This window comes from Pelodiscus sinensis, chromosome 29 (assembly GCF_052426305.1).
Source record: "Pelodiscus sinensis isolate ZL-2025 chromosome 29, ASM5242630v1, whole genome shotgun sequence".
Classification (NCBI taxonomy): Eukaryota; Metazoa; Chordata; order Testudines; family Trionychidae; genus Pelodiscus; species Pelodiscus sinensis.
Genome location: NC_143080.1, coordinates 9,384,135 through 9,411,593, shown reverse-complemented (window position 1 = coordinate 9,411,593; position 27,459 = coordinate 9,384,135). Strand labels below are relative to the sequence as shown.

General features: G+C 57.2%; 1 protein-coding gene across 2 annotated transcripts; it reads right to left on the bottom strand.

Moving 5' to 3' along the window:
• Nucleotides 1-169: 169 nt before the first annotated feature.
• On the bottom strand, nucleotides 170-25,520 carry LIMD2 (LIM domain containing 2). 2 transcript variants are annotated; one of them, XM_075911221.2, is made up of 5 exons: nucleotides 25,326-25,520; nucleotides 11,634-11,773; nucleotides 3,182-3,226; nucleotides 1,580-1,719; nucleotides 170-989 (listed from the first exon to the last, which is right to left on the bottom strand). In XM_075911221.2, the coding sequence occupies exons 2-5, from the start codon at nucleotides 11,673-11,675 to the stop codon at nucleotides 830-832; spliced, it is 387 nt and encodes a 128-aa protein (XP_075767336.1). In that variant the 5' UTR covers nucleotides 11,676-11,773; nucleotides 25,326-25,520; the 3' UTR covers nucleotides 170-829. The 2 variants fall into 2 exon arrangements, with proteins under 2 accessions (XP_075767336.1, XP_025041764.1); XM_025185979.3 differs by lacking the exon at nucleotides 25,326-25,520 and adding an exon at nucleotides 3,953-4,073 and having other exon boundaries at nucleotides 11,634-11,772.
• Between the last annotated feature and the right edge of the window lie 1,939 nt (nucleotides 25,521-27,459).

The window sequence follows — 27,459 nt, the reverse complement described above, 5'->3', positions numbered from 1 at the left end:
GGGGGGGGTCTTTTCTCCTCCTCAGTTGGGGGCTGTGACAGGGATAGTTTGGGGATTTTTTTTTCTTCTCACTTGTGGGCAGCCCCTGCCTGATTTTCCTGTGGGTCAGTGGCCCCCGATCCAAGGCAAGTTGTTCCCCCCTCCCCCCGGAAAGCAAAATGAGGCAGGCCAGGCTCAGAAACCTTGTATTACAAAAATAATCCAAAACAGCGCATGGGCGCAGCCTGGGGCACAAAGCCGCCCGCTTGGGCTCTGGCGCGGAACGTACCAATCAAAAGGCAAATAGAAAAACCAGACAGACAACGTTAAACGGTCACGGGGCAAGGGCGGGAAGGCTGAACCATCCCAGCTGCCCTGAGCTGCTGCAGACCAAAGAGCGAGTCCCCCTCCCCACCCCAGCATCAGTTGGCGGGATGGGGGGAGAAGGAGCTGCCAACGTGGCTCCGTGGACCCCGGCTGCCCACTTCGGGTAGCTGGCCCTCCTGGGACGCGTGACTGGGGTCCGGAGTTAAAGGGCGGGTGGGCGCTTTGCCCCCTGGGAGCCAGTGGTTCTGCCCCCATTTCTGCAAGGGGGCCCCTATAGATGTTAGCAGACCCCCCCATGTAGGCCTGGGCCAGTCCTGACCCTCTGTCCCCCCCGAGCATCTTATGCCCAGGTCAGGTAGGCCCCTCCACCCGTCCCCACTGGGCCCTGTGCTTTGCTGCCCCGCAGCGCCGGCAGGTCGTCTTTGCTCTACATCAGCTCAGCCAGCCCTCGGTTCAGCTCGTCGCTGTCTCCTGCTGGGTTGGGAGCGGGGGGGGGAGGGAGAGGTGGGAAGGGCCCCCCCCCTCATGCCGACTTGGTCCCGCTCTCCACCTCCTTGTGCACCCAGAGCTCCTTGTGCTGCTTGCGCCCGAAGCCCTCGTCGTAGTTGCCTTTGCTCTTGAAGAGCTGCTGGAAGTGGGGCTTGCAGTAGAACTCGCCGTGCAGCGCGGCGTAGCTGCCCAGGCTGGAAGGAAGCACACAGGGCTCAGTGGGGCGCCGGGAGCAGCCAGCAGGGTTGGAAGGGGAGAATGAGAGGCAGGGGGCTGGGCAGAGCCAGGCCAAGTGGGGCTTGGGGAGCGGAGGAGGCGGGACGGCTGAGGGGGAAGGCCTGCGCCGTCTCTGCGTTGTCACAAGGCTCTCAGCAGCCTCCCAGGATTCGGGGGCAGTTCCTTCCAGACTTGTGACCGGGCCTCTGGAGGAGCCAAAGCAGCCACGCTCCCAATGCTCCCGGCTGTTCCTGCGCCCCCGGGCAGGCTGGCTTGGGACGTGGGGCACGGCCACGCTCTGAGACCCGCTGGTTGCGTTCACCCAGCATTCACGGTTCCTCCCTTCCTACCCGAGCAACAGCCAGACCCACCACGCTGGGCCGCCTGACCGTGGCACCCGGGGCCCGCAGGCTGTTGCCTGGCCTTGCCCCAGGGCTCTCTCAATCCTGCGTCCCGGCAGGGCGTCTCGGAGGGTTCGAGCACTTGATCCCGAGGCTCAGCAGCGGGCTGGGACTCCAGGGGGCTCAGCCTCAGCCCACCCCCTCCCCCAGCCTAACCCGCTGCTCACCTGAGCTTGGCATGGCAGTGCTTGCAGCAGAAGCAGGCGTTGTGGAAGACAAATTTATCGGCCACCAGCCGCTCCATGGGGTAGACGGGCTTTTGGCAGGCAGCGCACATCTCCTTCACCTGGGCCTTCAGGCTGAACGACTGCGCGACACGGAAAGCAAGGGTCAGGAGCGGGGCCCTACCCCAGTCACAGCCCACGTAGATCAAGGTCATGGGATTGCAAAAATCACAGAGGTCGTGATTTCAGTCGGGAACGTCCCAGAGTTGTAGCTGTAGGGGCCTGACCCAAAAAGGATTTGTAGGGAGGGCAGGGTCATAAGGTTATTGTAGGGGGGGCTGTAGTACTGCTCCCCTTACCTCTGCGCTGCTCCTGCCTTCAGAGCCGGGCAGCTGGAGAGCAGCAGCTGCTAGCTGGAAGCCCAGCTCAGCAGCAGCAGCACAGACAGAAGGGTGGCAATACCATGACCCCCCTGAAATAACCTGGCAACCACCCCTACAATTCCCTTTTTGGTCAGGGCCCCGAGGTGGGAAATCCTGGTCTCCCCCGTGAAATCAGTATTGGAGAGGCGAAGGTTTCACACGCCGTGATGCAGTTTGCATGGCTGGGAGTTTGGCAGGACCCTAATCATGGAGAGAATCACAGAATCCTAGAACTGGAAGGGACCTTGAGGGGTCATTGAGTCCCCTGCCCTCACGGCAGGTCCAAGCACCGTCTACATCATCCCCGACAGAAGAGCTAGAGGACACCAAATGAAATGAATGGGGAGCAGGTTTAAAACTAATCAAAGAAAGTTCTTCTTCACACAACGTGTAGTTAACCTGTGGAACTCCTTGCCAGAGGAGGCTGTGAAGGCTAGGACTAGAACAGAGTTTAAAGAGAAGCTAGATAATTTCATGGAGGTTAGGTCCATAAAAGGCTATTAGCCAGGGGATAAAATGGTGTCCCTGGCCTCTGTTTGTCAGAGGCTGGAGAGGGATGGCAGGAGACAAATCGCTTGATCATTGTCTTTGGTCCACCCCCTCTGGGGCACCTGGTGCTGGCCACTGTCGGCAGACAGGACACTGGGCCGGATGGACCTTTGGTCTGACCCAGTACGGCTGTTCTTATGTGTCTGTCCAACCTGCTCTTCAATATTTCCAGAGATGGAGATTCCACAACCTCCCTGGGCAATTGATTCCAGTGTTTCACCACCCTGACAGGTAGAAAGTTTTTCCTAATGTCCAACCTAAACCTCCCTGGCTGCAGTTTAAGCCCATTGAAGGGTCGGCGCCTGACGCCATCGAGTAAGCACAGGTATCTGGTCGCCATGGCAACCCGCCCACCAGGTCATTATTAGCATTTTATATTATCCTGTATGCTAGGGCACCGGTCTGTGACATCAGCGCCATCCAGCCCTTCCGCCGGCTAGCCCCTCCTTGGCCATTTCCACCGGCAGCGGCTGTCGGCACCCAGGTGCTGCGGGCACCAGCTGCCTTGTGGTTTGTTCTTTCCACGTTCAGCCGGTGACCCCCTGCCATCGTCATGCAGTGGCTTTGCGTTACGCCGCCTCGTTCTGCCCCCACAGCGGCCGCCCCGGCGTGGGGAATCCGGCAGGTCAGGTACCTTGGAACGTTGCACCGTGCTGCTTCCAGAATTGCTCATTGCCTCCTGAAAGGAGAGAAACCAACAACATGAGCGATTCGCCCGGCGCACAGCGCGAGAAGGGCAGGACAGCCGGCAAAGAGACACCGCGTCTGACTGGGCAGCAGGGAGACTGTGGCGGATGAGGTGTGTGGAGGGGGTGGGAGGCATTTTTCTAAGCCCTCCAGGCTTAATTTTTCACTGTCCATTCAGAAACAGTCAACTTCTCCCTGGGGCTTCTGGGTAATGTAGTCCACCAGTCTAATGGACATTTCCTGTACCAAGTAGCACTACCACTGGAACTACCATGCCCTTGGCATGCTTAGGCCAGACCTTTCAAAAACTCCGCCCCCGCACAATCGGGGTCAGATTCTCCCGGGCTCAGCACAGTGTCTTCACTTGTAAAGGGTCTGACCCATCCCTAAGTGGGAGGTGAGCGCTTTGGAAAATGCAACTTGGCGCGACAGGCAGAGTCGGACAGACAAATCCTTCAGCCTCACATTCTCGGGCACCGCAGCTAGCGTGGTGGGGCTAGATGCGTCACCCCAGAGTGCTCACAGCCGGCAGCAGGTGTTTCTACTGGTGGTGCACGTCCACACATGCCTCGGTGCACATAAAATTTATTCTGCACATGGATGGAAAAAATGAGAGGGAACATTGGTATGGTGGCCACCCTGGACCCATGGCTCAGGACTGAGGCTTGGTGTTACACGCACTCACTACTGCAGCCATAAGGAGGCAAGTGGCACTTACTGGTTAGTTGTATTACAGCCGTGCCTCGCTCCAGCAGCTGAGCTCAGGCCCACTGCACCAGGCTCTGCACAGACACACAGCGGCTTCCCCAAAGCGTTCCCAGTCTGACTAGAGAAGCCAGCTGAAGAGTGAGAAAAAGGAAGTTTCCTTATCTGCGTTCTACAGATGAGGAAGTGAGCACAGAGAGGTCAAGTGACATGCCCAAGGTCACCCAGGGAGCCTGTGGCACAGCCAGGAGTGGCACCTAGCACTCCTGAATCCCACACCATTGTCTCAGCCACAGAGCCAACCTTCCTCTCTGACTGCGTCCCCTCCCTAGCACAGACACCAGCAGACGGTTTCCCTGGCTTCCGCTGGAGCGTTACTTGTGCTGATCCTGTTGACTGCCCCCAAAAGGCTCAATCAGGTGAATAATCGGGGTGAAAGCAGAGCGCCGGGACCTGACGCATAACGACCCCAGATTCAATACGACACTAACTAGCGGGCCAGGAGGCTCAATAGTGTTTGTGGCTATAACACAGCAATGGGGAACCCCAGGCTGAGTGAGCGGCCTCCTTCAGGTCTGTGGGCCTCAAGCTTGCCCCAACCAAGACAGTCTCCCGGGACAGGACAGGTTTGCTCACTGTGCCTGCATGCCTAGAATCAGCAGCCAACGTGTGTGCAACCGGCACGCCCCTCACTTCACGTGCCTGGCTTTACGGACAAGTCATCAGTAAGCAGAAGCTGGCAACCCCGCACGTGGGCAACAGTAACAAAATGTCTTGTAGGCCGCATGCGGCCCGCAAGTTGACCCCATTGACATAACCACCAGCTCGTATCTGCTGCAACTACCCCCAGGTCTTTACGCTGTATCTGCTGCAATCACCACTACGTAACTACCACACTCCGCTCAGTGTGCTCCCTGTTTCAGTACTGCCGCGTGTAACCAACAACCGGTGGCTACACAAGGCTGGTGTGACCCCTTCACTGGTGTAGGAGCCAGTACACAAAGAGGATGTGGCCAGTTTTGTACAGACCCAGTTATACACGGCTCAGGGACTAGTGCGACCCTGGCCAGGCCAACCCAGCCCAGACTGCTCTCGTATGGTGCGCCGCTGCCTCAGTGTGCCCTACAGGATACTGTAGAGATGCAGAATCACTGGGGTGCACGTCTGCCCAAGCCACACCCTCGGCATCCCCTGATCCGCACCAACCACTCTTAAGCCTTTGCTAAAGCATGTGACCTGCACATAGGGTTGCCAGGTGTCCCGTTTTGAACTGGTCAGTCCAGTATTTGAGCTTTCTGTTCAGGAAACAAATTGAGAAAATTTAAATGTCCAGTATTTTCTAAATAAGATGTCATGTAGATTGTGATGTAATGTCAAGTGTGTCCGGTATTTTTGTTGAAACCATCTGGCAACCCTACCTGCACAACCGGCCGATTTACAAACTAGAACACTGTAATAATAACCTGGCATGCACTGTGTGAATTAACACCCGGCCAACTGACAGGTCACCCAATGTAACCGTCCCTGGGGACTTGTCACGGGGTGGGTGTGTTGCCATGGGAACTGGCTCTTGGCGCTCCGCTATTTAATATTGTGATTAGACAATCTTTCTATTAAGTGGCCACCGGTCGTGTCTGTCTGTCATGGGATTTTCAACTAACAGTTAGCAACTACCTTGACTCATACTTAGCCATCCAATCTTTCTCCTACATTGCTAGCTTAAAACTTGATTTTTGACTTTTTAGCGCACGTTGTTCTTATTTTCAGTTTTTTGATGCGCTTTTAGAAAGAATTTTTTTAAAAGTGTTTTTTATCATCACTGACCTCAAAGAAAACACAAAATCGTCCCTGATAAAGTGAGTAGCTATCACACAACAGACGGGGGACATGGTGAATAATGGCAGGGTGCTCACTGAATCGCTTGGCAAACAGGGCCCACGTGTGTTACTATAGCTGTAGGTACATGCACATCTGGGCACAAGGAATCTAGCCCAGGCTTATAGGCTTGTGGGAATCTGTCTTGGGAAACAGCAAATCGGAAAAGCTGCATGAGGCCCTGGTGTGACGCGGTGACTAAAAGCGAGCCTGCGCTCTTGGGGTGTGTATACCCGGGAATCTCAAACAGGCGCAGCGAGGTCATTGTACCCCTGTATCGAGCACCATGGCTGCTTTCCTGGGTTCACAAAGGATAAATGGGAGCGGGGGCAGAGCTGAGCCATGAGAACAATGAAAGGATTAGAAAACCTGCTTTACCGTGACAGACCTCAGGAGCTTAGCAAAGCGATGGTTAAGGGGTGATTTGATCCCTGTCGCTAGCTACATGGGGAACATGCAGTTGGGCTCTTCAGTCGCACAGGGAAAGGTAGGACCCAACCCAACGGCCAGAAGGCGCAGCCAGGAAAGAAGGCAGACATTTCTAACGGAGACGGAGATTAACCGCTGGAACAACTGGCAAGGGGTCCAAGGGGAGTCTCCCTCCTGGGTCATTTTAAATGGAGATCAGATGGTTCTCTCAGCCCCCCGCTCGAGGAATTCGCGCGGGGCTGTTCCGTGTGAGGCGGGGGGTCGGATGAGCTGGTCCCACCTGGCTTGGGAATGGTGAAGCCAAGAGAGAGCCCTGGATTCGCACCCACTGGCACCGCACGGAGCTGTTGCGTGACTGCCTGGCGGACAAGGAGTCTGACCCGCCCTCTGCGGTAAAAGGGCCAGGCGCGGAGTGAACACGCTAGGCAGGCTTCCCACCACTGCCTTCTGCTGCTTGGCTACAGCCTTGCGATCAGCCAGGAAATGCCTGCGCAATAGTCAGGGGAGAAAAGCTTTCACAAGCCCCTGCCGAACACTTCCTCTGGGGGTGGGGGAAGGGGCGCAGGGAACGGACTGCAGCTTAGGAACCCCCTGGGAGCCAAACCAGCTGCAAGGGGGTGCTGGGCTCCCATCTGGCCCCAGCTGCTGTCCTCTAGTGCGGGCCCGTTGCCGGGGGCAGGGGAGACTGGCAGAAGGGGATGGAGTTTGAGGACCTGTTGCTGCAGGGTGTGAACCAGCCTCCCTCCCCACGGGGCGGGTAAGGGAAGACGAGTGTTTCTACAAGGCCCTGCTCAGGGCCCGACTTGGGTCGTCCGCGTGTGACCGGAGTGCTGGCCTGTCGGGCCTGCCCTTGCAAACACCAGATCTGGGCTGGGGGCGCTGCCTTTTCCATCGCGTGTGCCCCACGGCGGCCAGGCTCAGAGCCAGGGTGCCGGGCGAGATCCAGGCGCATGTCTGGGTGCCACTCACAGTTGGTACCTCCCAGCACGAGCAGGAAGCCTCACACCTCACGACCCTGGAGGCACCTGGGGCCCGGCCCCCTGGGACTGCCAAGTTCAGCGGCATCATCCCCCCCAGCCCCAGTTACGCCAGAGGTTGCTGCCAGTTGCCCCTGCGGCAGTTACCCCATCGCCTCGCCCGCTCCACCCAGGGGCCTGACACAGTTATCTGCACCCTGGCTTGTCATGGACAACAGCGCCCAGTGTGACCTGGGTGTCCCAGGGGGAGGCGAAGAACCAGGCCCTGAGGGTTTCTCTTGGAAGCAAAGGGGTTAATGGGCCTCTGGCAAGTGATTCAGCCGCGTAGCCCAGCTCAGGAGCCCTGAATTCACTGAGCTGTGCAATGACAACGGCCTCTCGCTTTGGAACTGCAGGCGTGGCTGCTGCTTGAAAGACACCCCGACCGCCTCGCCCCCTCTCGTCACTTCTCTGTCCCCCCACGGGAGCCTGCCCCTGCCAGAGTCTGCGGGGCACCTGGAGCAGCCTCCCTCTCCATCCATCCCCTTTCCTTCCCCAGCACCGCCCCTCCTCCCTCTCTCGCCTTTGAGGGGAAACTGTGCAACACGGATTGGAACTGCCCGGTTCCAGGGGCTACACCACAGACATTGCCCAGCTGCTAGTGCCTGTCACAATGGGGCTGAGGCCAGGCGACCCAATTCTCCTTTTGGGTCAGCCCCTAAACAGATAGAACCACGTCACTGGGGGGAGCAACGCAGCGGGACCAACCTTATCCCCCGCCTAGCCAGCGCTGCGCCGAGCAGAGGGCATCTCCTGTTCACCGCCTCGCAGGGAGGTGGATTAGCCACGCCGACGGGACGGCTGTGCCGTGGTCACGCTGTACGTGACGAGCAGCGCTCGCTCCCACCAGCACTAGCCTGGCGTCACCTGCTGCCGTGACTGGAGCAAGATAGAATCATAGAATAATAGGACTGGAAGGGACCTCGAGAGGTCATCGAGTCCAGCCCTCCGCCCTCAAGGCAGGATCAAGCTCCGTCTACACCATCCCTGACAGATGTCTATCTAACCTGTTCTTAAATATCTCCAGAGAGGGAGATTCCACCACCTCCCTTGGCAATTGATTCCAATATTTGACCACCCTGACAGTTAGGAATTTTTTCCTAATGTCCAATCTAAACCTCCCCTGCTGCACTTTAAGCCCATTACTCCTTGTCCTGTCCTCAGAAACCAAGAGGAACAAATTTTCGCCTTCCTCCTTGTGACACCCTTTTAGATATTTGAAAACCGCTATCATGTCCCCCCTTAATCTTCTTTTTTCCAAACTAAACAAGCCCAGTTCATGAAGCCTGGCTTCATAGGTCATGTTCTCTAAACCTTTAATCATTCTTGTCGCTCTTCTCTGTACCCTTTCCAATTTCTCCACATCTTTCTTGAAATGTGGCGCCCAGAACTGGACACAGTACTCCAGCTGAGGCCTAACTAGTGCAGAGTAGAGCGGCAGAATGACTTCACGAGTTTTGCTTACAACACACCTGTTGATACAACCTAGAATCATATTTGCTTTTTTTGCAACAGCATCACACTGTTGCAAAAAGAAGAGCATCGAGCCCCGTGGAACCTCACCGAGTGGGCAGAAGCAGTTGCAGGGGTTGGAAAAGAAGCCGCCCTTTTGCAAGGGGGCAACGGCAGCGCGAAGCGTCCGTGCAGGCCGACGGACGCCCGGGGAACTGCCCTGCGCATCCCAGCACTGGGCCCAGCCCGCTCCATGCCAGGTTCCTGCACAGACGCGGCAGAGTCTGCTCAGACGTCTCTGGGCATGCTCAGTGCCCCCGGGACAAATTAGCAGAAAAACCGTCATGCTGAGGCTGAAATACACCCATGGCCAGAGCAAGCTGCAGGGTCTCACCTCTTAGCAGCCTCGGTCCAGGGCATTACACGTTTAATACCCTCCCCGTCGTCCTTGGGGGAAGGCCTAGCCCTGTCCTGGAGGGGGTGTCCTCAGGTTTTTTCCATCTCTACTTAGTCTGATCCTAAACTGGGGTGGGGATCTGACCCCCGAGGCTCAGGGTTCCCCCCCTACGTTGGGGAGCCCATGCTGGTGCTCCAGCACCCCTCCCCCACTGTGTCTCCATGAAGCTGGAACACACAAAATCTGCTAACCCAGGCCCCCAGCGTGAGGGCAATGTGGGGAGGGTCTTTCTCCTTCTCAGGCGGGGACCATCCCAGTGAGAGCATTAGGTTGGGGTTTTTTAGGGTTTTTTAGGGGTTTGGGGTTTTTTTGCACATCTCACTTGTGTGCAGCCCCTGACTGATTTTTCTATAGGCCAGAACCCCCAAACCTAGAAAGGATACAGCTACTCCTGATGGAGGTGACAGATTGCCATGGAAATGCTAAAAAGCACTTCAGCAGCGCACGGCAGGTCCCACGACGGGGCCACAGAACCCACTAATCAGGTTTCTGCTTCTGTGGGGGTCACGTCTCCGACTGCTTGTCGGCTGCAGCTGAAGGGCAGATTTTCCAAAGCACCCAGCAGCTGCCACTGTGACATTTAATGGCCCGATTTTCATCCGGGCTCCCCCCCAGCGCTCTTGTGAAAACCTGGCCAGAAGGCCCCAGCTCTGGTCAAACCCTCCGTAAGACATCGCTGATCTCGACTCTCGCCTCACAAGGTGGCTAGTGGTGAGTATCCGCCAGACAGTCGGGGCCAGCAGGAGACACACGAGTTTGTTGCTCTAATTACCATCCCTGCGGTCTGGTTGGTCACCTAAGTCACGTGGCATTATCTCTGCTCCCTGATTGGGCGACTGAACTATTTTGAATGGCTTTGAGATGCGGCTGTAGAAGACGACACGGTGAGGCCACCACACCACCTCCAGCGTGAGACACACGAGCCTCTAGGGCAGCGGTTCTCAAATGTTTCCCACCCCCCCCAACGCAAACCTTTCTGCAGACCACCAGCCAGCCACCCATGGTCACAAAATGGAAGCTGAAAGCGATGGGGGTGGGGCGTCTGGGCAGAAGGGGGGGTGCAGGACCGGGCCTGGGATGGGAGGTCTGGCCAGGACAGAGGGGGGAGGAGCAGGCCGGGGATGGGAGGTCTGGCCAGGACAGAGGGGGGAGGAGCAGGCCGGGGATGGGAGGTCTGGCCAGGACAGAGGATGCAGGAGCAGGCCGGGGATGGGAGGTCTGGCCAGGACAGAGGGGGGAGGAGCAGGCCGGGGATGGGAGGTCTGGATGGGAGGTCTGGCCAGGACAGAGGGGGGAGGAGCAGGCCGGGGATGGGAGGTCTGGCCAGGACAGAGGGGGGAGGAGCAGGCCGGGGATGGGAGGTCTGGCCAGGACAGAGGGGGGAGGAGCAGGCCGGGGATGGGAGCTGGTTTGGTGTCTAGCTGGGAGGGAGGGTGGAGAAGGGGGTGGAGTGGGGAGTCGGCGGTGGGGAAGGGTGCACGACTGGGCTCCGGGTGCAGGGTCTCAGCAGGAGAGGGATGGGGGGCGCTTACCCGGCTCCTCTCCTCCTAGGCACCGTCCCCCTCCTCCCCCCATTGGCTGGGATTCAGGCGAGCGGTTTCCTGCACTGCCGTTCCTCTAGCACTGCAGTGCACGGAGCCGCTTTCTCCGCAGTGAGCTGGATCTGGCCCATGAGGCTCCAGGCTCCCCCCCCCGCAGCAGGAAGCCAACGAGTGCTCCAGCCTTGTGAGGTTGGGAGCCCCATGCCCAGGGCCCGCCTGCAGGACAGTTGCAGACCAGCGTGATCCATGGACCATGCTCTGGGAACCACTGCTCTAGGGTCAGGCTGCATTCCCCAAAATCTCTCACCTACGTAACACACCCACGTGGGGGGGGGGGGGGAGGGCAACAGGCACCGAACTAGGAACCTCTGGCTCTAGCACAGGGCTGGGCAAGATCCGGCCTGCAGGCTGCAGCGAGCCGCTTTCTATTTACATCCTGCTGCCTGTGCCACCGAATTCCCAGGCAGTGGCTCAGGCAGCAGGAGCCTATTGAAAAGTCTCAGGAAGGGGATGGAGCCTGGAGCCCTTTGCTGAGTTATTCATTCAACTCTGGGGGGAGGCTTGACTCCCCCAGTCCCGCCCCTTTTGCCCCAGCCCTTCTGGGGTGGAGCTGGCTTGAGACCATGTACCAAAATTCAGTAAGTGGCCTTGTACGAAAAGTATTGCCCAGCCCTGATCTAGTAGACCCACTGTAGTAGCCCCATCAACCTTAACCCAGCTTCCACCGGCGGGGGAGACCCAGCGGGTTTGCATTACACCTGTTGGGTTTAACAGTTCAACCAGCTGATCCCAGGGCCTGTTTCCAAGCCGGCTCCCTGCCCTGGGAACAGGCGGATGCGCGGCTCCTTGGGTGGGCAGGGGGAGGGGAGGTTAGTTTTGACACTTGCTCTGTGAGATAGTAACTTCGGGGAGCGAGTAACTTACGTGAGTGGGGGTGGTGCTGGCGGGTCCCTTGGCCTGGAACATGGCTCCGTCTCCCTCTGCGGGTGGTTGAGTCCTGAGGGCGGCGGTGGAGGCCGGATGCTGCCAGGCTGTGGGGGGCTCAGTCCGGCCCTTTGCGATCGCTGGGAAGGAAACAGCAAGAGGCACCCGGCTCGTGAGGGCAGCCCCACGCCCTCGCCCTGGGCAAGCTGCCGTGCGTTCAAGGCTGGGCAGGGGTGGGGCTCAGAGCTCGTGGGCTTGACACCGACCGGGGGCAATCTGCAGGCTGGGTCCCCAGGGACATATGTGGAGCCGCAGCTCCAGGCGTGGCATGGGGAAATGGTAGTGGAAACAGAGCCGCTTGGTGGGGGTGCTCACCACTGTCCCTTTCCTGCCAACACCTTCTTCCTTCCCCAGGTCCAGCCCCCCGGCTCACACGCCCGGGCTCCCAGCTGGGACTGGCGAAGGAACCTGAGCGATGCAGGCTCCCAACTCTCCCAGGCTCCTCTGAAAGTCCCAGCCTGAGCACCTAATCCCTGGGTGAGTTAGGGGCCTAAATACCTTCATCCCACCCTGAGCGGGGCTTAGCCCAGTGGCCGGGCACTTGCCTATGAGCGGGGAGCTGCTGTGTAGCAGGCTGGGCATATGGGTCTGTAATAACCGTATGAACAGAGCCTGTGAACCAGGCCGAATGGGGGCGCCCTTTGTGGCTGCATTGGCCTTTCCTATAGCCAGCCAGCTTCCTGGGGTGTTGGGAAAACACAGTGGCTCCTGATAGGAGCCTCCCAACATGCACTTGGGGGGCCAGTTGCACAGCACATGGCCTAAGGGGGCCCTGTTCCATGGCTGGGGCTCCTCGGTGCTACAAATTAGAAATGTCCGTCTGTGTGTCTGTCTGTCTCTATTTGTTCAAGAACTCCTCCTAAGCGGGAAGAACTAAGGGCCACCAAATTTGGGAAGTAGCTTGCTCTTCTCCTAATTTAAAGCAAGAGCAGGGTTTGGTTGTGCCAGGAAAACAGGAAGTGCCAGGAATGGGACTGGTTTCCATACCATGGAAAGGGAGGGGCACAGAGCGGAGGGATGCAATACTGAGAGTGGCCACTGAGGGCAGCGAGCTGATCCGGGTGAGCTACCCTGCAGAGAGACCCCTGTGGCAGCTGCACAACCAAGAGAGTAGCTGGTGGGCTGGGGGCTCCATCATCTTGTCTGCTACCAGACTGGGTAAGGAGTCCCCCGCACACTCCAAACCCTTCCCCCCGCCCTCCCAGCGCCAGAGGGGGGAGAGTAAAGACTCCAGACCTTCTGCCAAGGCAGGGAGCCCAGGGAGGAATGGGACACTACCCCCTCCCGGGAGAGAGTGATCTGTCTGGGGGGAGAACGGGCTGACTTGCAGACCGACAGGCCCAGGGGGTGCTGAGCCTTGGGGAAAGCAGGCAGGCGGACACGCTGTGTATGGCTGTAAGAGCTCTAGTGCTGAGAGCACCAGGAAAACTGGGCTCACCCCCCACCCTGGGCCCTTCTAGCCCAGGAGGAGCTGGGGTCAGCCCCTGCAAGACTCTTGGCTCTAGCTCTAGGAGGGGCCAGGTGGCCAAGACCCCCCCCCCCCAGCTCTGCGCGGTCTCAGGCCCAGGGTGCAGGGTTTGCTGCCCTTGAGAGCACAGCTCCGATTTTACCTAACTCATTTCCCGTCTCCTCTGTGGTTTGCTTGTTATTTCCTGCTCCACCGAGCTGCACAGCCGGAGTTACACTTGGCCAGACGCGTACCCGGCTGGGTCAGCGCAGGCCACCCACTGCCCGCCGGAACCCAAACCTGGCTCCAAACACCCACTAGCAAGGGGGCTCGTGAGCCACACCCACCTCGAGGGGCTCAGACCCTTTCCTGGGCTTGTCCTAAGGCCCGGCCCTTGAGAACCAGGCCCCCTCCCTCCTGAAGGCCATCAAAGGGGCTTTGGGCCTCCAGAACCAAGGCTGAAAAAGCGCTAAGCTCTGACCAGGCTCCACAGGCTGCGTCGCCCCGCGGAGATGGGCCGTTGTCAGCGCCAAGGGGACGCTCAAGGCTGGGGAGACCGTCAGAAAGCGGAGATGGGAGAGCGGAGGCTGCATCCCCCCATGCGGGGAGTGAGCTGCAAGCACCAGTGCTGGGGGAGGGGGAGAGAACTTAGAATCATAGATCTGGGAGGGCCCTCGAGAGGTCGAGTCCAGTCCCCTGCCCTCACGCCAGGACCAAGCACCGTCTGGATCATCCCTGACAGGTGTGTGTCCAACCTGCTCTTTGATATCTCCAGTGATGGAGACTCCACAACCTCCCTAGGCAATTTATCCCAGTGCTCAGCCACCCGGACAGCTGGGAAGTTTTTCTAATGGCCAACCTACACCGCCCTTGCTTGGCACTGCCCAGTGCCCCGCTGCCCATCTGTTAACGCCCTCCAGTACGGCGGGTCCATAGCTGCCCAGCCTGGTGTATGGGTCACAGGAGCACCATCCTGCTGCCCCAAAACATGTCCAGAGAGCGAGACTCTCACCTATCCCCACCCTTCCGCATGCCCCCGCATCTTCCCCACAGCCACGCATGCCCAATGCCCCACTCAGCCCCCCACTCATCCCCGCCCCCTGCACACACCTCTCAACTACCCTCTTTCTTCCTCCCCACTCCCCCCGTTATCCCTGCCCTTGACACACACACTCAGCTACCCTCTCAACCCCGCCCTCCACAAACTGCCAACTGACTCCCACACACCCCTTCACACTCACCCCAACTACCCCCTCTTGGCACCCCTCTGCACCCACCCTCCACACCCTCTCAGCATGCCCCCACGCTGCCAACTGCCCCTCAACCCCACACGCCCATCAACCCCCAGCTCACACCCATCAGCCTGCTCCTCCCCCTCTCTTTCAACCCATCATCCCCCTCCCACCTACACACCCCCCTCCACATACCCCTCAACCTGACCCCATCTCCCTGGCACCCCCCTCCGTACACACCTCTTCAGCCCTGCTCCGATGGTACTTGGCCTCTCTGAACAGCCTCATTCAGCTCCCCCCCCACCCACGCGTGTGCACACACAAACCCCATTCAGCCTTCCCCTTGCACCTCTCTATCCCCCTCCCTACCCATCTCTATCCCCCTCTTCCCCTCCTTCCACACCCCCCACCAACGCTCCCCAGCGCCCCCTGCCCTGCACGGCCCCATGTCAGAGCCCCTCCCCTCTGACACACACCCGGCTCAGACCCTCCTCACCTAGCAGTGCTCTCAGTCACCCAGGCACAGGGCAGGTCCCTCGGTGCCCAGCTCTGCGTGGCTCAAATAGGAGAAGTTGCTGCACATCCTTCCTGCCAGAGGCCAGGAGGCAGCCGTGACAGCCGCAAGGGGAAGGGTGGGCGCCGGAGATAAGATACTAGAGATAGGAGGCTAGAGCCACAGGAGAGGCTCCCAAGAGGGGCTCTCTGCTGTTTCCATCGCCTCCCCTTAGGCCGTAGGGAATCCATCCCAGGGCCTTCCACACTAACACAAGCCTCCCCCAAGGAGCAGACGGCTCCGCCTTAGGGACTCACCAGGCCCCTCGCTTGCTAGCGTTTGCTAGAACCCTCATTTTTTGAAGAATAAGGGCTCTTGCAAAAAAGGGGCTTTCCGACAAATTGCCCCGTCTCCACCAGGCTCTTTAGCAGCAAAACCCCTTCCGCAAAAGAGAGCAGCAGAAGAGATGCAAATAGGAGCGCAAATAGGAGGGGGGAGGCAGCATAGACACAGCCTGCGAGCCAGTGTGATCTTGGCTAGTCCCTCAGTTCCCCAGCTGCAGTGGAGGTAACAGCACGGCCCTGCCTCCGCGGGAGGGCACGTACGTTACAAAGCGTGAGGCGCATCGCTTCTGCCGAAAAAACCCGGCAGTGTAGACGTAGCCACAGTGGCAGAGCAGGGATTTGAAGCCAGGTTGCCTAGCAGGTGCGCTAACCATTAGGCTATCCTTCCTCTCCATGCTTCAGAGCGTTCTTACGCGGCTCGCACACTGCAGTTGGGTCCAACGCTCTCTCAGAAAGCTCAGACCCTGCCGGGTGGCGGATCTCAGCCATGCAGGAGACACTCGCATAGGCGCAGGAGTTTACAACCACCCAGGCCACAGGATCCTGTGGGAAGAACGCTCTGTCTGCACTACTACCCCTCCTGCAGGGCGCTGCACAGATGGCGCACTGCGTGGCCAGTGTAGATGCACCCAGAAGGGTTGTCTCAGCCCCAGCTGTCTCGGTGTTTCCCAGTGTCTCTAGAGCCACGGCCCGACCATGAGAAGGCAGCTCATGGGCTGCTCCAGTTTGTTTATCCGAAGGCTCCAGAGCCACAGAGCCTCGCGGCTCCCATTGGCTCTGGTTCGCCGTTTCCAGCCCGAGCCGACACGAAACCTCTCAGTGCTCACGCAGGAACCAGCTGACCTCAGCTGGGCCACGGAGGGGGGAAGGGGCTGCAGTGACCGAGCCAGATTCATCCCCAGCACTGCCCCCTGACGTCAGGGTGTCAGCCAGCGAGGTGCTCCGGGCTGGTCTCTGAATGCAGGAGGCTGCCTGATGAGATCTGGCTGGACAGGAAACCAGGATTTACAAAACGCAGCAGGGTCCCCACAAAGGTCTGCTTCCTTCCCTGCCCTCCTTCCCCCGGAAGACACTGGCCTTCATTCTCATGTACATTAGGGGCCATGCTACCCCGCTCTGATAGTGCCATTTACACCCCCTTAAAGTGTAAAAGAGACTCAAGCCCCCTGCATCCCAGTGCTCACGGCTGGTGTGTCAGTGATTTCTGTTGAATCCTGTTGTCATTTCTATTCCTGGCTCTGCTACACACTCGCTTTGACACCTTGGTCATGACATCAGGCTGCCCTCTGCCTCAGTTTCCCCATGTGCAAAGTGAAGTTTGTGGTATTGACCAGGTGGACCTCATGGGGGGGGGGGGGGGAGGCAAAGGATAATTCTGTCTGTAGACTACAGCTGGTCAGGAATTTTTTAAACTCATTCCCCTCCCGCTCATAGAAAAAGGGTTGATGTTGAAACAAAATGTTTTGAAATGATCAAAAGGTTCTGACTGACTCAACCGAGGGGGCGGGGGAGAGGGAAATCAGGATTTTGTTTCACGGATATGTTTGAGGTTTGTACTTTTCATCCCAGTCTGAGACAGGGGAAAATGTCAAAGTCTTGAAAATGTTCAAGAGCATCTACGAGGCATCTACGAGGGATGCTGTAGACAGTGCTTGGTGCTGGTGTGAGGGCGGGAGACTGGACTCCTTCAGGTCCCGTCTAGTTCTAGGATTCTGTGTTTTCATAGGACAGGAAAACACTTTCCCTCCCAGCGGTAATGCAGAGCACTTTGTGCTAATGAATCATCAGTGATCCAGTGCCCTGATACCTCTCTCTGCAGCCCGACACACCAGCAGTAACAAAAGGCGTGACTTTAATAACCAAACCGATTTAGGGCTGCTTTCTCATGGCCCCTCTTGACACTCAGGGGAGATGGAGCATTGTCACCCTGCTGCCTCTGGGGGTGGAGTCCCCGCAGGTGGGGGTACTCGGGGCTGACTCAGCACCCGGCGAGCTTGTCGGAGAGCGAGGCTGCCAAGGGGAGACATGGGGAATGCCTCCTGCTGGGATTCTCATCCTGGCGTTGAGGCATCTGAAGTCAAAGAGCAAATGCCCTGGCGAGGAACCGGGTTTCCCACTTGGTTCTGCCAGCTGGAGCCTCCTCCCAGGCCAGCGCTTGCTGGCTGATGGCTGTGGGGCCCTGCGTGGAATGAGCTGGTGAGTACTCAGCGCAGAACCCGGGTGGAGCAGGCAGCTCGTGCCCCGGGCCAGCAGGGTCCGAGACGATGAAGGGAAGAGATCACAGTGATCGAGCTGCTCCCTCACCACTACAGGGTGCCCCTCCAGGCCTGGGTTTCCCCAAGGGCAGGGCATGGGATGGAGGGGACACCACAGCCTGCTTTGTTACTACCCACCCTGCGCCCTTCCATGACCATTCGCCAACCCTGGATTTCCTTAGGGCGGAGTCCTACAGACTTCAGCAAGTGTGTGCCGGCCTCAGCGCCCAGCCATTCCCTTCGATCATGATTGACTGTCTCTGCTGCCAAGTGAGGGGTCTGCAGGGTGGGAGGGACTCATCCCTGACCCACCTGCAGCCCCCGGGGCCATGTGACAATGCTGAAGCATCAAAACGAGTCCCTTTCTGCTGACACTGAACAAGGAGCTCTATTCAACTAAGGAAAACAGCAGGCTCCCTTAAGCAGCTCCGCACCCCTCTCCCCCCGCCCAGTATCCTGCTGTCGAGTTAAAGAAACAGTACACGATCGTCACAACCACCAACCCCAACACCCTCCCAGGCACACCCAGACTCTGTCTTCCGCTCACCGCTGCCCCATCCCGGTGCAATCTAGATGCCGTTTTCCCAGAGGGGACTGAGATGTTCTGCAGAGCGTTCGTGAGGAGCAATGGTACCTCTCCACAAAGCAGAGATCCTCCGTCCCTGCCTCCTCTGCTCCCAGCCACTCGGCTCACAACCCCCTCCACTGAAACACCCCACCGGTGTGGAGCAATCTCTGTCCAGATGGTGAGCGGCCCTTCAGAAAGCCAAACGACTTCCTGCACAGCTAGTGAACCGGGCCCCTCTCAAGCAGATGGTTCCCATTACAAGCATAGAGAGGAGGGTGTTTACTAGTGGGATAATTGTGCCTGCGTCAGACTTTCCCAAGGGTAACGGGCAGGGCAGGTCTCCCGCGCACTGCGGGTCTGGGAGAAGCAGCCCCAAGGAGGTGCCTGGCCTCCTTTGCTATCCTCCTTTGAGTGAATTTCTGGCTGGGAAGAGGTGCCAGGAGAGCCACCCCCACCCCCCGCACATGCTCGGCCAGAGCAAGGGAGGATTTGCACTCGGTACCTTAGACAAAGCTCTTCCCTCTGCACCAGGGAAGCATCTGTGAAAGGCTACTTCTACACTGATTTTTTTTGCCAAAGAGGAAATGCAAATGAAGCACTCATTTGCATATCTTGCGCTCTCATTTGCATATCTTCTTCCAATCCTTTTTGCGGAAGAGGTTTTTGCAATAAAAAGCCCCGTGTAGACGGGGCCATTTGTCCGGAAAAAAAACCTTTTGCGCTAGAGCCTTTATTCCTCAAAAAATGAGGTTTACAGGCTCTTGCGCAAAAGGGGTTTTTCCCGACAAATGGCCCCATCGACACAGGGCAAAAACCTCTTCCGCAAAAAGGATTGGAAGAAGATATGCAAACGAGAGCACAAGCTATGCAAATGAGCGCTCCGTTTGCATTTCCTCTTCTGCAAAAAACCACAGTGGAGACGCAGCTAAAGAGAGCAGCCAGTGCCCCTTGGTGTTGATTGCCCTGACGTAGCTATCGTATGGGAGCAATGGCGGTGCAAGTTTCACACCCACCCAGTGTGACTCCCTCTCCCTTGTGTCCATGGCCCATTCAGCCCCTGGTCTCTGCACCATGACCGACAACCAGGGCACCAACTGTGGATTTGTTTTGCCATGTGGAGGCCTGTCCCTGGGAGCTGATCTGACACCCACCAAACTCACGGGGGCCCCTGTTCCTATAGCAACAGCTTTAGGGCCTTGACAGACCCGGGCTAGATTGGAAGTGGTTGTCCCACCAAGATCACAGCAGGGCCGAGCACTTGCTTTGGTGGGCCCAGCTAGGGGCTGGCAGGGGGAGCAAGACCTGGGTGTCTGTGGGAGTGACGTGTTCCTGGCCGCCCATTAGTGCGGAGAGCCTGGGTCTGAGCACACCCAGGGCCCACCTGCGAGCCCTCCCTGGAAGCTCGGTGGGGCAGGCGAGGGGAGAAGAGCAGGGGAGGGCAGGCTGCTGAAGGGCGGGGTAGGTCTGTGGTGGAGGAGAGCTCCTCGTGGTCTCTGACCTGTACTGCATTTGAGACACTGGGAAACAGACCAGGAATGAACAGCACACGGTGATTTGCCTTTAGGGGCAAGGTGGAGACACCAATGATGGCCCTAGCTGGAACTGGGAACGGGTGAGCTCAGGTCCCTCTGCTACTAACTCCCCTGTGTGACCTTGGGCAAGTCACTTACTCTTGCTGTGTCTCAGCTCTGCATCTATAACATGGGGATAACAGTACTTCCCCTCTCCCCTCCCGACACTACAGTGTTGGGGCCACGGAAGTACCTTCCCCAGATGCCAGCCCTCCAGCTCCCATTTCAGACTCTTGAATGGTTGGGCGCATCCAGGTGCAGCTACAGCTTCCCCATCCCTTCCCAGTGCACCCCGATCACACTTCTGCCAGTGCATCCCTCCAGCCCCTTTTCCAGCCACCTGCTGCTGCTGGGCTGCCTCGTGCCTCGTGGGAAGGAAATCTGCAGAGGAGCTGCTGAAGAGAAGCAGTTTCTAGGAGAAACAGGACTGCCTTTGTCAGGGCGACAATGCAAGAACCACTTTGGAGCAGAGAGAGAAACACCCTTCCACCCACAGCATTACTGCGTCTATGGAAGCAAAACAGGAGAGGCTGGAGCAGGTATCCTGAGAATGACCTCAGGAAGATGGGAATGTGCTACTCTGTAGAAACAGCCTTGCAATAGTGGGGTCTCAAAGCCCTGTACAAGCCCCGCAGCACCTGCCTCTGGTGGGTGGGTGTTGAGACACCCCTATTGTATGGCAAGGGGAAACTGAGGCACAGAACGATCAGAGAGGGCCCCACTGCTAGGTGCTAAGACAGGCAGTCAGAAGAGGTCCCAGTGTAGGTTGCTGATGAGACAAGAGAAATACTGGGGTGGGAAGAGGGCGGAGGAGCTAGCGCTGGAAGAGAGCGGGTCTGGAGGAAGCGCTGTGGGTGGCCCCATGGAGCAGATGGGTGCATTCAGCTGGCAGCCAGTGGAATCAGAGGAGCTGGGAGCACCACACCTGCCCTCGGCCGCCAGGCTGAGGCGCCCAGCTCTCCGCTGAGGGAGCCCCAAGTCAGCACGCTGGCAAGCCCCAGGCAAAGAGGGGCCCTTTGCCAGGCTGGAGGGATGGCTGGGACGGTCTGGTGACTGGTGGAAGCTGAGTTCCTTTGAGGTGCCTCCATGAGCAGCAGCGTGGGAATTACTGTGGCTAACGGACTCTCATTAAGACAACAACGAAGGGCACTGGAGCTCGGTCCCTGCCACAAGGCCCAGCCCCGCAGAGATAGGTAGGCACTTGACACTCATTGATTTCAGTGGGAGGGAGGCCCTTAAACACCGCACTGGCTGGAGGGTGCCAGGCCAGGTCTGTTTCTTACAGTATTGCTGGGGAGAGGCCTGATCCGCCCACTGAGGTAGCAGACGGGTCTTCTGTCCCCGTGGCCAGGCAGGGGGGTGGAGCAAAGAGGGACCCCCCATCCCAGTTCCAGCCTTCTCCCTGGCAGGTCAGAGGCCCCACGGGGTTTGGAGGAGAATCTTCTGCAGGGGTTGACACTTTTGGGCGCGTGTCTGATAAGCATCAGGACACTGGCCCGCTCCGACCTGGGTGCCCCAGAGCTCTCAGAGATCGGGCTGTGTCTGAGACAAGCCCACAAACACTAGACAGCTTTGCTCCATTTTCACTCCTCCATGCATCACGGTGACCCTCCCTCCGGCTCCCTCTAGACCAGGGCTGGGCAAGATGCGGCCCGGGGGCTGGAGCCGGACCACCTAACACTTTGATCCGGCCCGCAGACTGCATCTGGCCGCTTCCTATTTATATCCTGCTGCCCCTGCCATCAAATTTCCAGGTGGCGACTCAAACAGCAGGATCCTATTTAAATGGCTCCCAGCTCCCAGTCACGGCGCTACCCCCGCACGGGCTGGAGCTGCGAGCCCTTTAAATAGTCGCAGCAACCCTAGGCAGATGCCAGGCAAGGTGGCAGCAGCAGGGAAGGGAGCTGTGAGCCCTTTGCTGTGTTTTCAATTCAAAGCCTCTGGCCCCAGACAAATCTGGGGGAGGCTAGTCCCCAGCTCCGCCCCTTCCACCTCAGGCCCCACCCCTTTGCCCCAGGCCCCACCCCTTCCAGGGTGGATCTGGCCCGTGACAACGCACCAAAACACAGTAAGTGGCCCCCCTATGAAAGTTATTGCCCACCCCTGCTCTAGACCCATTGGCTCCCAAGACTTCCTGCAGCTGCCCAGGGCAGGCTCATCGGCTGATTGTGGGGTAGAAAGATTCCCTCAGAAGCAATTGCTCGCTAAAGCCTCCCAGAAGCCTTTGCACATCACTGCCATCTCCTTGGGAGGGTCCACAAGCTACAGAGCACAATAATAGTGGCTCAGGGGACGATCGCCAACCGGCTGCAGCCTCACTGGGCCGATCCTGCAAGTTGACACTGAAGTGAGTGGGAGTCGTGCGCACTTGGCTCATTTCAGGATCAGGCCCTTATTACGTAGCTCAGCTAATTAGATGCCAGACAGTCCACGGGAGCATTCGCATTGCCCAGCCAAACACTGGTCCATTTGGTGTCCTATTCCTAGAAACAATCAGTACCTGATGCTGCAGGGGGTGGCAAAAGCAATAGATGCAGCCAGCATGGCATATGCTGCTGTGTAGGGGAAGCACAGGGTTCATTGGGCTCGAGTTATACTGGCCTTAAATTCCAATAGTATTTGACTTCCCAACATACTGAGGCAGGGAGTTCCACAGGTAGGTGAATAGCTACATGAAGAACTAGAAGACCTATGGTAGTTAGGTACAGGTGAATGGCTAAGACAACTGAACAAACAAGGAATCCACTATTCTGCTAGATTTTTTGACATTTGTCTTAAGATAAAATGTACTGGGTTTCCGGCATTAAAAAAATAAATCAACTGCCACATTCTCATAAGGTGCATTAGCAGAAGCCACTGAGCCATCTTGCCTCTATAGCTTAATCTAGGCCAGAGAACTCTATCCACGGAGGCTAGCATGTTTCCTAGCAAATGCAAAGAATTCAACCAGTCTCTGATGAGAGGTCTCAGAGGGTTCACAATTTACAAGGCTAGGATTATTGGACTAAGCCCTCTCCCACACTTCTCTGATACCGAATGGTGTCAGTGTTGGTGAGACCTAACACAGACCTCTTGGGAATTCTAGATCAAGGTGATTTGGAGACAAGAAATTAAAAAAAAAAAAAGTAGGAGACTTTAAAGGAAATCCAGTCATTCTATAAACAGGCTTAATTCATTGGAAACTCCACTATTCCCTTCAATCTTGCTGCTCTCCGTCATCTACAAAACTCTCTGCTTTGTAGTTCTCTCACCCTCCCACCCAATGGGTCTGTTGCATCTATCTGTCGCATCCTGTCTAACATGCAATCTGTACTCTAATGGGTAGGAGCTGTCTTTTTTTTTGGTCTGCAGAGCAGCTAGCACAATGGGGCCCTGACTCCTGACTGCTGTAACAAGCCTTTGCCCTTCCATCTAAGGAGGTTTTACAAATATCTAGCTAAGCGTGGCAACTTTCCTAAGATGTAAAATAGCCCGTGACTGAAATGCAGCCATCTCTGTGGTGGGACAAAGCAGCTGTTTAACAGCACGCAGCAATGCTGTGCAAAAGTTTAGGACAGGAAATAAAGAGGAATCCCACATCTGACAAACTGCAGAAGGCATTTTAGGCAGGCCAAATAGAATCAGGAAAGGAAAACAAGGGCTTAAAAACCCTTCTCTGACAACAAGTGCCATATTATCTTTAGTGACCACATATGGCTGGGAGATTCATTTTAGGTCTCAGGAGAAAAGGCGACATCTCCCTCAGCCCAGCACCTTGACTTGGCGGAGAGCACTTCCTATCACATCAACAACGAGGATTTTCGGTTTGGTTTTTGCACCATTTGAGGGTTTCTTAGAGGACTCCTGAGTAAATAGTATTGCACAATGGCACCATTCAGAGCTAGGCTTGATCAATTGCCCTGCAATTATTCTATAAGCCCATGTCACTAATTGCAGATAAATCCACATATTTCTTCCTGCCGTGGATAAGTGACAGCTTAGATCTTCCCTGAAGACAGTCTTGCCACAGTCTCCAGCAGACCTGATTTCTGTGGCTAGATCAGAAATCCACAATCACTGTGTACTTCACTACCGGACGCACACCCACAGAGACAATACCGCGTCTTAGCAGTGGTCAGCAGAAACAATTTCCACTGAGTAAAATGGGAGCAGAGTGTGGCCTACAAATCATTTCTTGTCGGATTCCACTGGACTAGGTTTTGAATGATCCGTTTGAATCGCACAGGTCAGTGTATCACTTCTCTGTGCTTTGGTTTCCCCCACCTGTAGCATGGAGCATCCTGAGGAGGTGGGAAAGTGTTGTGAGATCGATGGATGCAAAGTGTAGGATCAGAGCTAGATTTTATTATTAAAACTCAGACCTGGAACAATCTCCCAATCTCCTTGCGGGTGAGGTTTAAAGCCAGACTGGACGAGGCAGGAGGAAATGCACGGTATTAGCCTAGGGGGCTGGATGCACGGGAGTAATCCTGTATTCGCCAAGGGGGATAAAGTCGTTGCGATCTAACAGCTCTTCTTCCATCTCTGGTGGCTCTGATCACATTAAAAACAGGCCCCTCCAGCCCCTCCCTGGTGTGTATTGCAGCATGTGACAAAGAGCTGCTGAAGAAGTTACAGCCCGACCAAAGCTGGGAAATTGAAGGGAGGAACAAAACAACCGTGCGGCGCAGCGAGTGGGGGTGAGGCGTGCTAGCTAGAAACAAGAAGGGTGGGGAGCGGTGAAGGGAGGGCACGGGAAACACTCAATAGGCCAGTGGTTATGGCATTTCCTGGGTGTGGGAAAAGCACATTCAGCTCCCTGCTTTGAATTGGGCAGAGCAGCACCAAGAAGTGGCATCTTGCCCGGCCCACGTGCGTGTCCTAGCCAGAGTGGGGGGACCGGAGAAGCCATCCTGGACCGGCGGAAACTTCCATCGTGGCTGCAGCATTGCCACCAAAGGCTTCCGTTTGGCCAAGGAGGCCTTTCCTGTGGGCCACGAGTTGGCTGCTGGGCTGAGGCTCCAGCCCAGCATGGACCCAGCAGGCTCCCTCTGGCTTCAGCTCACCTCCAGGCCGCCTCCTCACCCTGCAAGCCCAGGCAGGGCTGGGAACCCATCTCCCCAGAGGGCGCACGCTTCACCCTGTCTCACCCCGGCTGACCTCGCCTGCACCTCTGGCAGGGCTGAATTTGCAACGGAAGAGGCGCTGGGGCTGGAGACATTGTTTTACTTTCACAACTGCTGTAGCGAGCGCAGAGGGGCCGGGTGGTTGGGGCGCAGAGGGGCCAGGGGGCCGGGGTTTCGGGAGGTCGGGGCGCAGAGGGGCCGGGGCGCAGAGGGGCCGGGGGTTCGGGAGGTCGGGGCGCAGAGGGGCCGGGGCGCTGTCCAGCCAGAGGTGCGGGGCACTGAGCTGCCTGCCCAGCCCGGAGCGGGCTCAGCCCTGGCACGAATTCAGTCCTGACCGGTGGCCCCCAACAGCCCCCGCTTGGGGATCCTGTAGCCTAAAGACTCTGCCTCCAGGGCCCCCCCCGACCTGCCCCCCAGCCCCCTCGGGGAGCAAAGTTGCAGGCCCCTTCTCCTGTCTGATCCGCCCCCCCCCGCGCCTCCTTCTGCCCGGCTCGGCGCCTGCCTCTGGGCATCTCTCTCCATCCCTCGCTCGCCCTTGGCCCCCGGCCCCTCCCCAGCGCCGGCAGCTTTGTCTGCTCCGCCGGCCCCGGCAGCTCCTGCGCCGCGCGGGGACTCACCATAGGCCCGGGCAGCGCAGGGGGGGAGGCTGCCGCCTGTCCGTCCGTCCGCCCGCTTGTCTGTCCGTCCGGCGAGCGGGGCTGGGGTTCGTTCTGCCCAGACCCGGCTCCGGGAGCTGCTTCCTGCGGGCTCCCTCCCGCCGCCGCGCGGCTCCTTTTATCGCCCGGCTGCTGCCTGTGATTGGCTCCTCGCCTCTCTCCTTTGTGTGAAGCAACCTATAACCCCCGCCTCCTGCCGGCCCCCCCCCTGCGCCCCCCCCCCCCCCGCCTTCCTCTGCCCACCGGGGTCCGCCGCCGCCCCAGGAGCACCGCGACACGCCCAGCTGCTTCCCTGGCCTGAGCATAGGGCGCTTGGCCAAGCCGAACCCCCAGGGCACATGGAAGAAACCGCTCTGCAGGTCTCCATCTCTACCCCCTGGCAAAGCGGTGGGGTTTGGGCTCAGCCATCTGTGGACATGAGGTCAGCAGCGGGAGGCTCACTTAGCAGAGCTGTGGGGCAAGATTCCCTCTGCTCGCTGCAGCCCCCTTCCTTGCCCCTAGAAGTTCCCTCCCTCCCCAAGCTCCCCAAGAGTTGTTAAAGCTTGTAGGGGTCACAGGACTAGATCTCAGTGGGGGGGGGGGCGATGTATTTCCTTGGGAGAGCTCTCTGCTCAAAGGTTCACAGCAGACATGTTCCCTTCCAAAGGATCAGAGAAGGCATCCCTCAAAGGTACTTACTTGGCCCCATTACTGTATGTTTGAGCATCTCACAGCCTTTAATTCATTCACCCTCACTACTGCCCTGTGAAGACAGGAAGCAAGTTCCCTCTAATCTTTTCCACCCATGTGTGGAATAAATTGTGTGTGTCCCAGAGCATGTACAGATATGCACCACCAGACTGAGATCTGTTAATCAGCAGGGCATCGTGTGAATCTCTCCTGTGTGGCTGCAGAAGAGAAGAGTGAGGGGGGATTTGATAACAGCCTTCAACTATCTGAAGGGAGATTCCAACGAGGATGGAGAGAGCCTGTTCTCAGTGGTGACAGATGACAGAACGAGGAGCAATAGTCTCAGGTGACCATCGCTTCCAGGGAACACTGGTTATCACCCATCTACAGAAGGGGGAACTGAGGCACTGAGAAACTAAGTGATTTGCCCAAGGGCACTCAGGAAGTCTATGAGGAAGCTGCACTCAGCTCCAACATCTCTTTTGAAATTCACACGTCCGTCTAGTGTCAGAAACCTGTTGTGGGATTTTGTTTTGGAACCCCACTTAAGAATGATAAAGTGAAGTTTGTTTCCCATAAGTCCTTGTGGCACAGTACCACTGATATCTCTCTACACGGCTGCATGCCATGGAAGTACAGCTTGATGAAGTGGAAGAAGCCCCAGGTGTGGTTGGATGAAACATAAGTCTGCAAACAAGTGAACTAATGTGCAGAACTGGGCTACAGAACAAAATACCAAAACATGAATGAATTTCCAAAGGTGTTTAAAGGGCTGGGAGGCAATAACAAACATAACGTATTACATAAAGTCCCATCCCTTGCCTTTCTTTCCTCCCTGTTACTGAGAGGCAGTAAAGGGCCTCTTGGAATCATGGAATCCCAGGGTTGGAAGAGACTCAGGAGTCGTCCAGTCCAACCCCCTAGTAAAAGCAGGACCAATTCCAACTAATCATCCCAAGCAGAGCTTTGTCAAGCCCAGACTTAAATACCTCTAGAGATGGAGATTCCATCCCCTCCTTAAGTAACCTGTTCCAGTGCTTCCCCACCCTCCTAGGGAAATAGTTTTCCCTAATATCCAACCTAGACCTCCCCCACTGTCACTTGAGCCCATTGCTCCTTGTTCTGCCATCCGTCACCACTGAGAACAGCCTCTCTCCATCCTCTTTGGAACTTCCCTTCAGGTAATAGAAGGCTGCTATCAAATCCCCCCTCACTCTTCTCTTCTGTAGACTAAATAAGCCCGAATCCCTCAGCCTCTTCATGTGCTTCCTAATCATTTTTGTTGCCCTCCTCTGGACTTTCTCCAGTGCGTCCACATCCTTTCTGTAATGGAGGGCCCTATAATTGGATGCAATACTCGAGATGTGGCCTCACCAGTGCCAAATAAAGGGGAATAATCACTTCTCTAGATCTGCTGGCAATGCTC

Bases quoted from the DNA above. Each gene is read 5' to 3' on its own strand.
- LIMD2 (XM_075911221.2), bottom strand. From the start codon at position 11,675: ATGTTCCAGGCCAAGGGACCCGCCAGCACCACCCCCACTCAC. The intron at 1,720-3,181 runs GTACCTGACCTG...CGTGTCGCGCAG, and splicing joins GCACGGTGCAACGTTCCAAG to TCGTTCAGCCTGAAGGCCCA. The intron at 990-1,579 runs GTGAGCAGCGGG...GCTTCCTTCCAG, and splicing joins CACTGCCATGCCAAGCTCAG to CCTGGGCAGCTACGCCGCGC.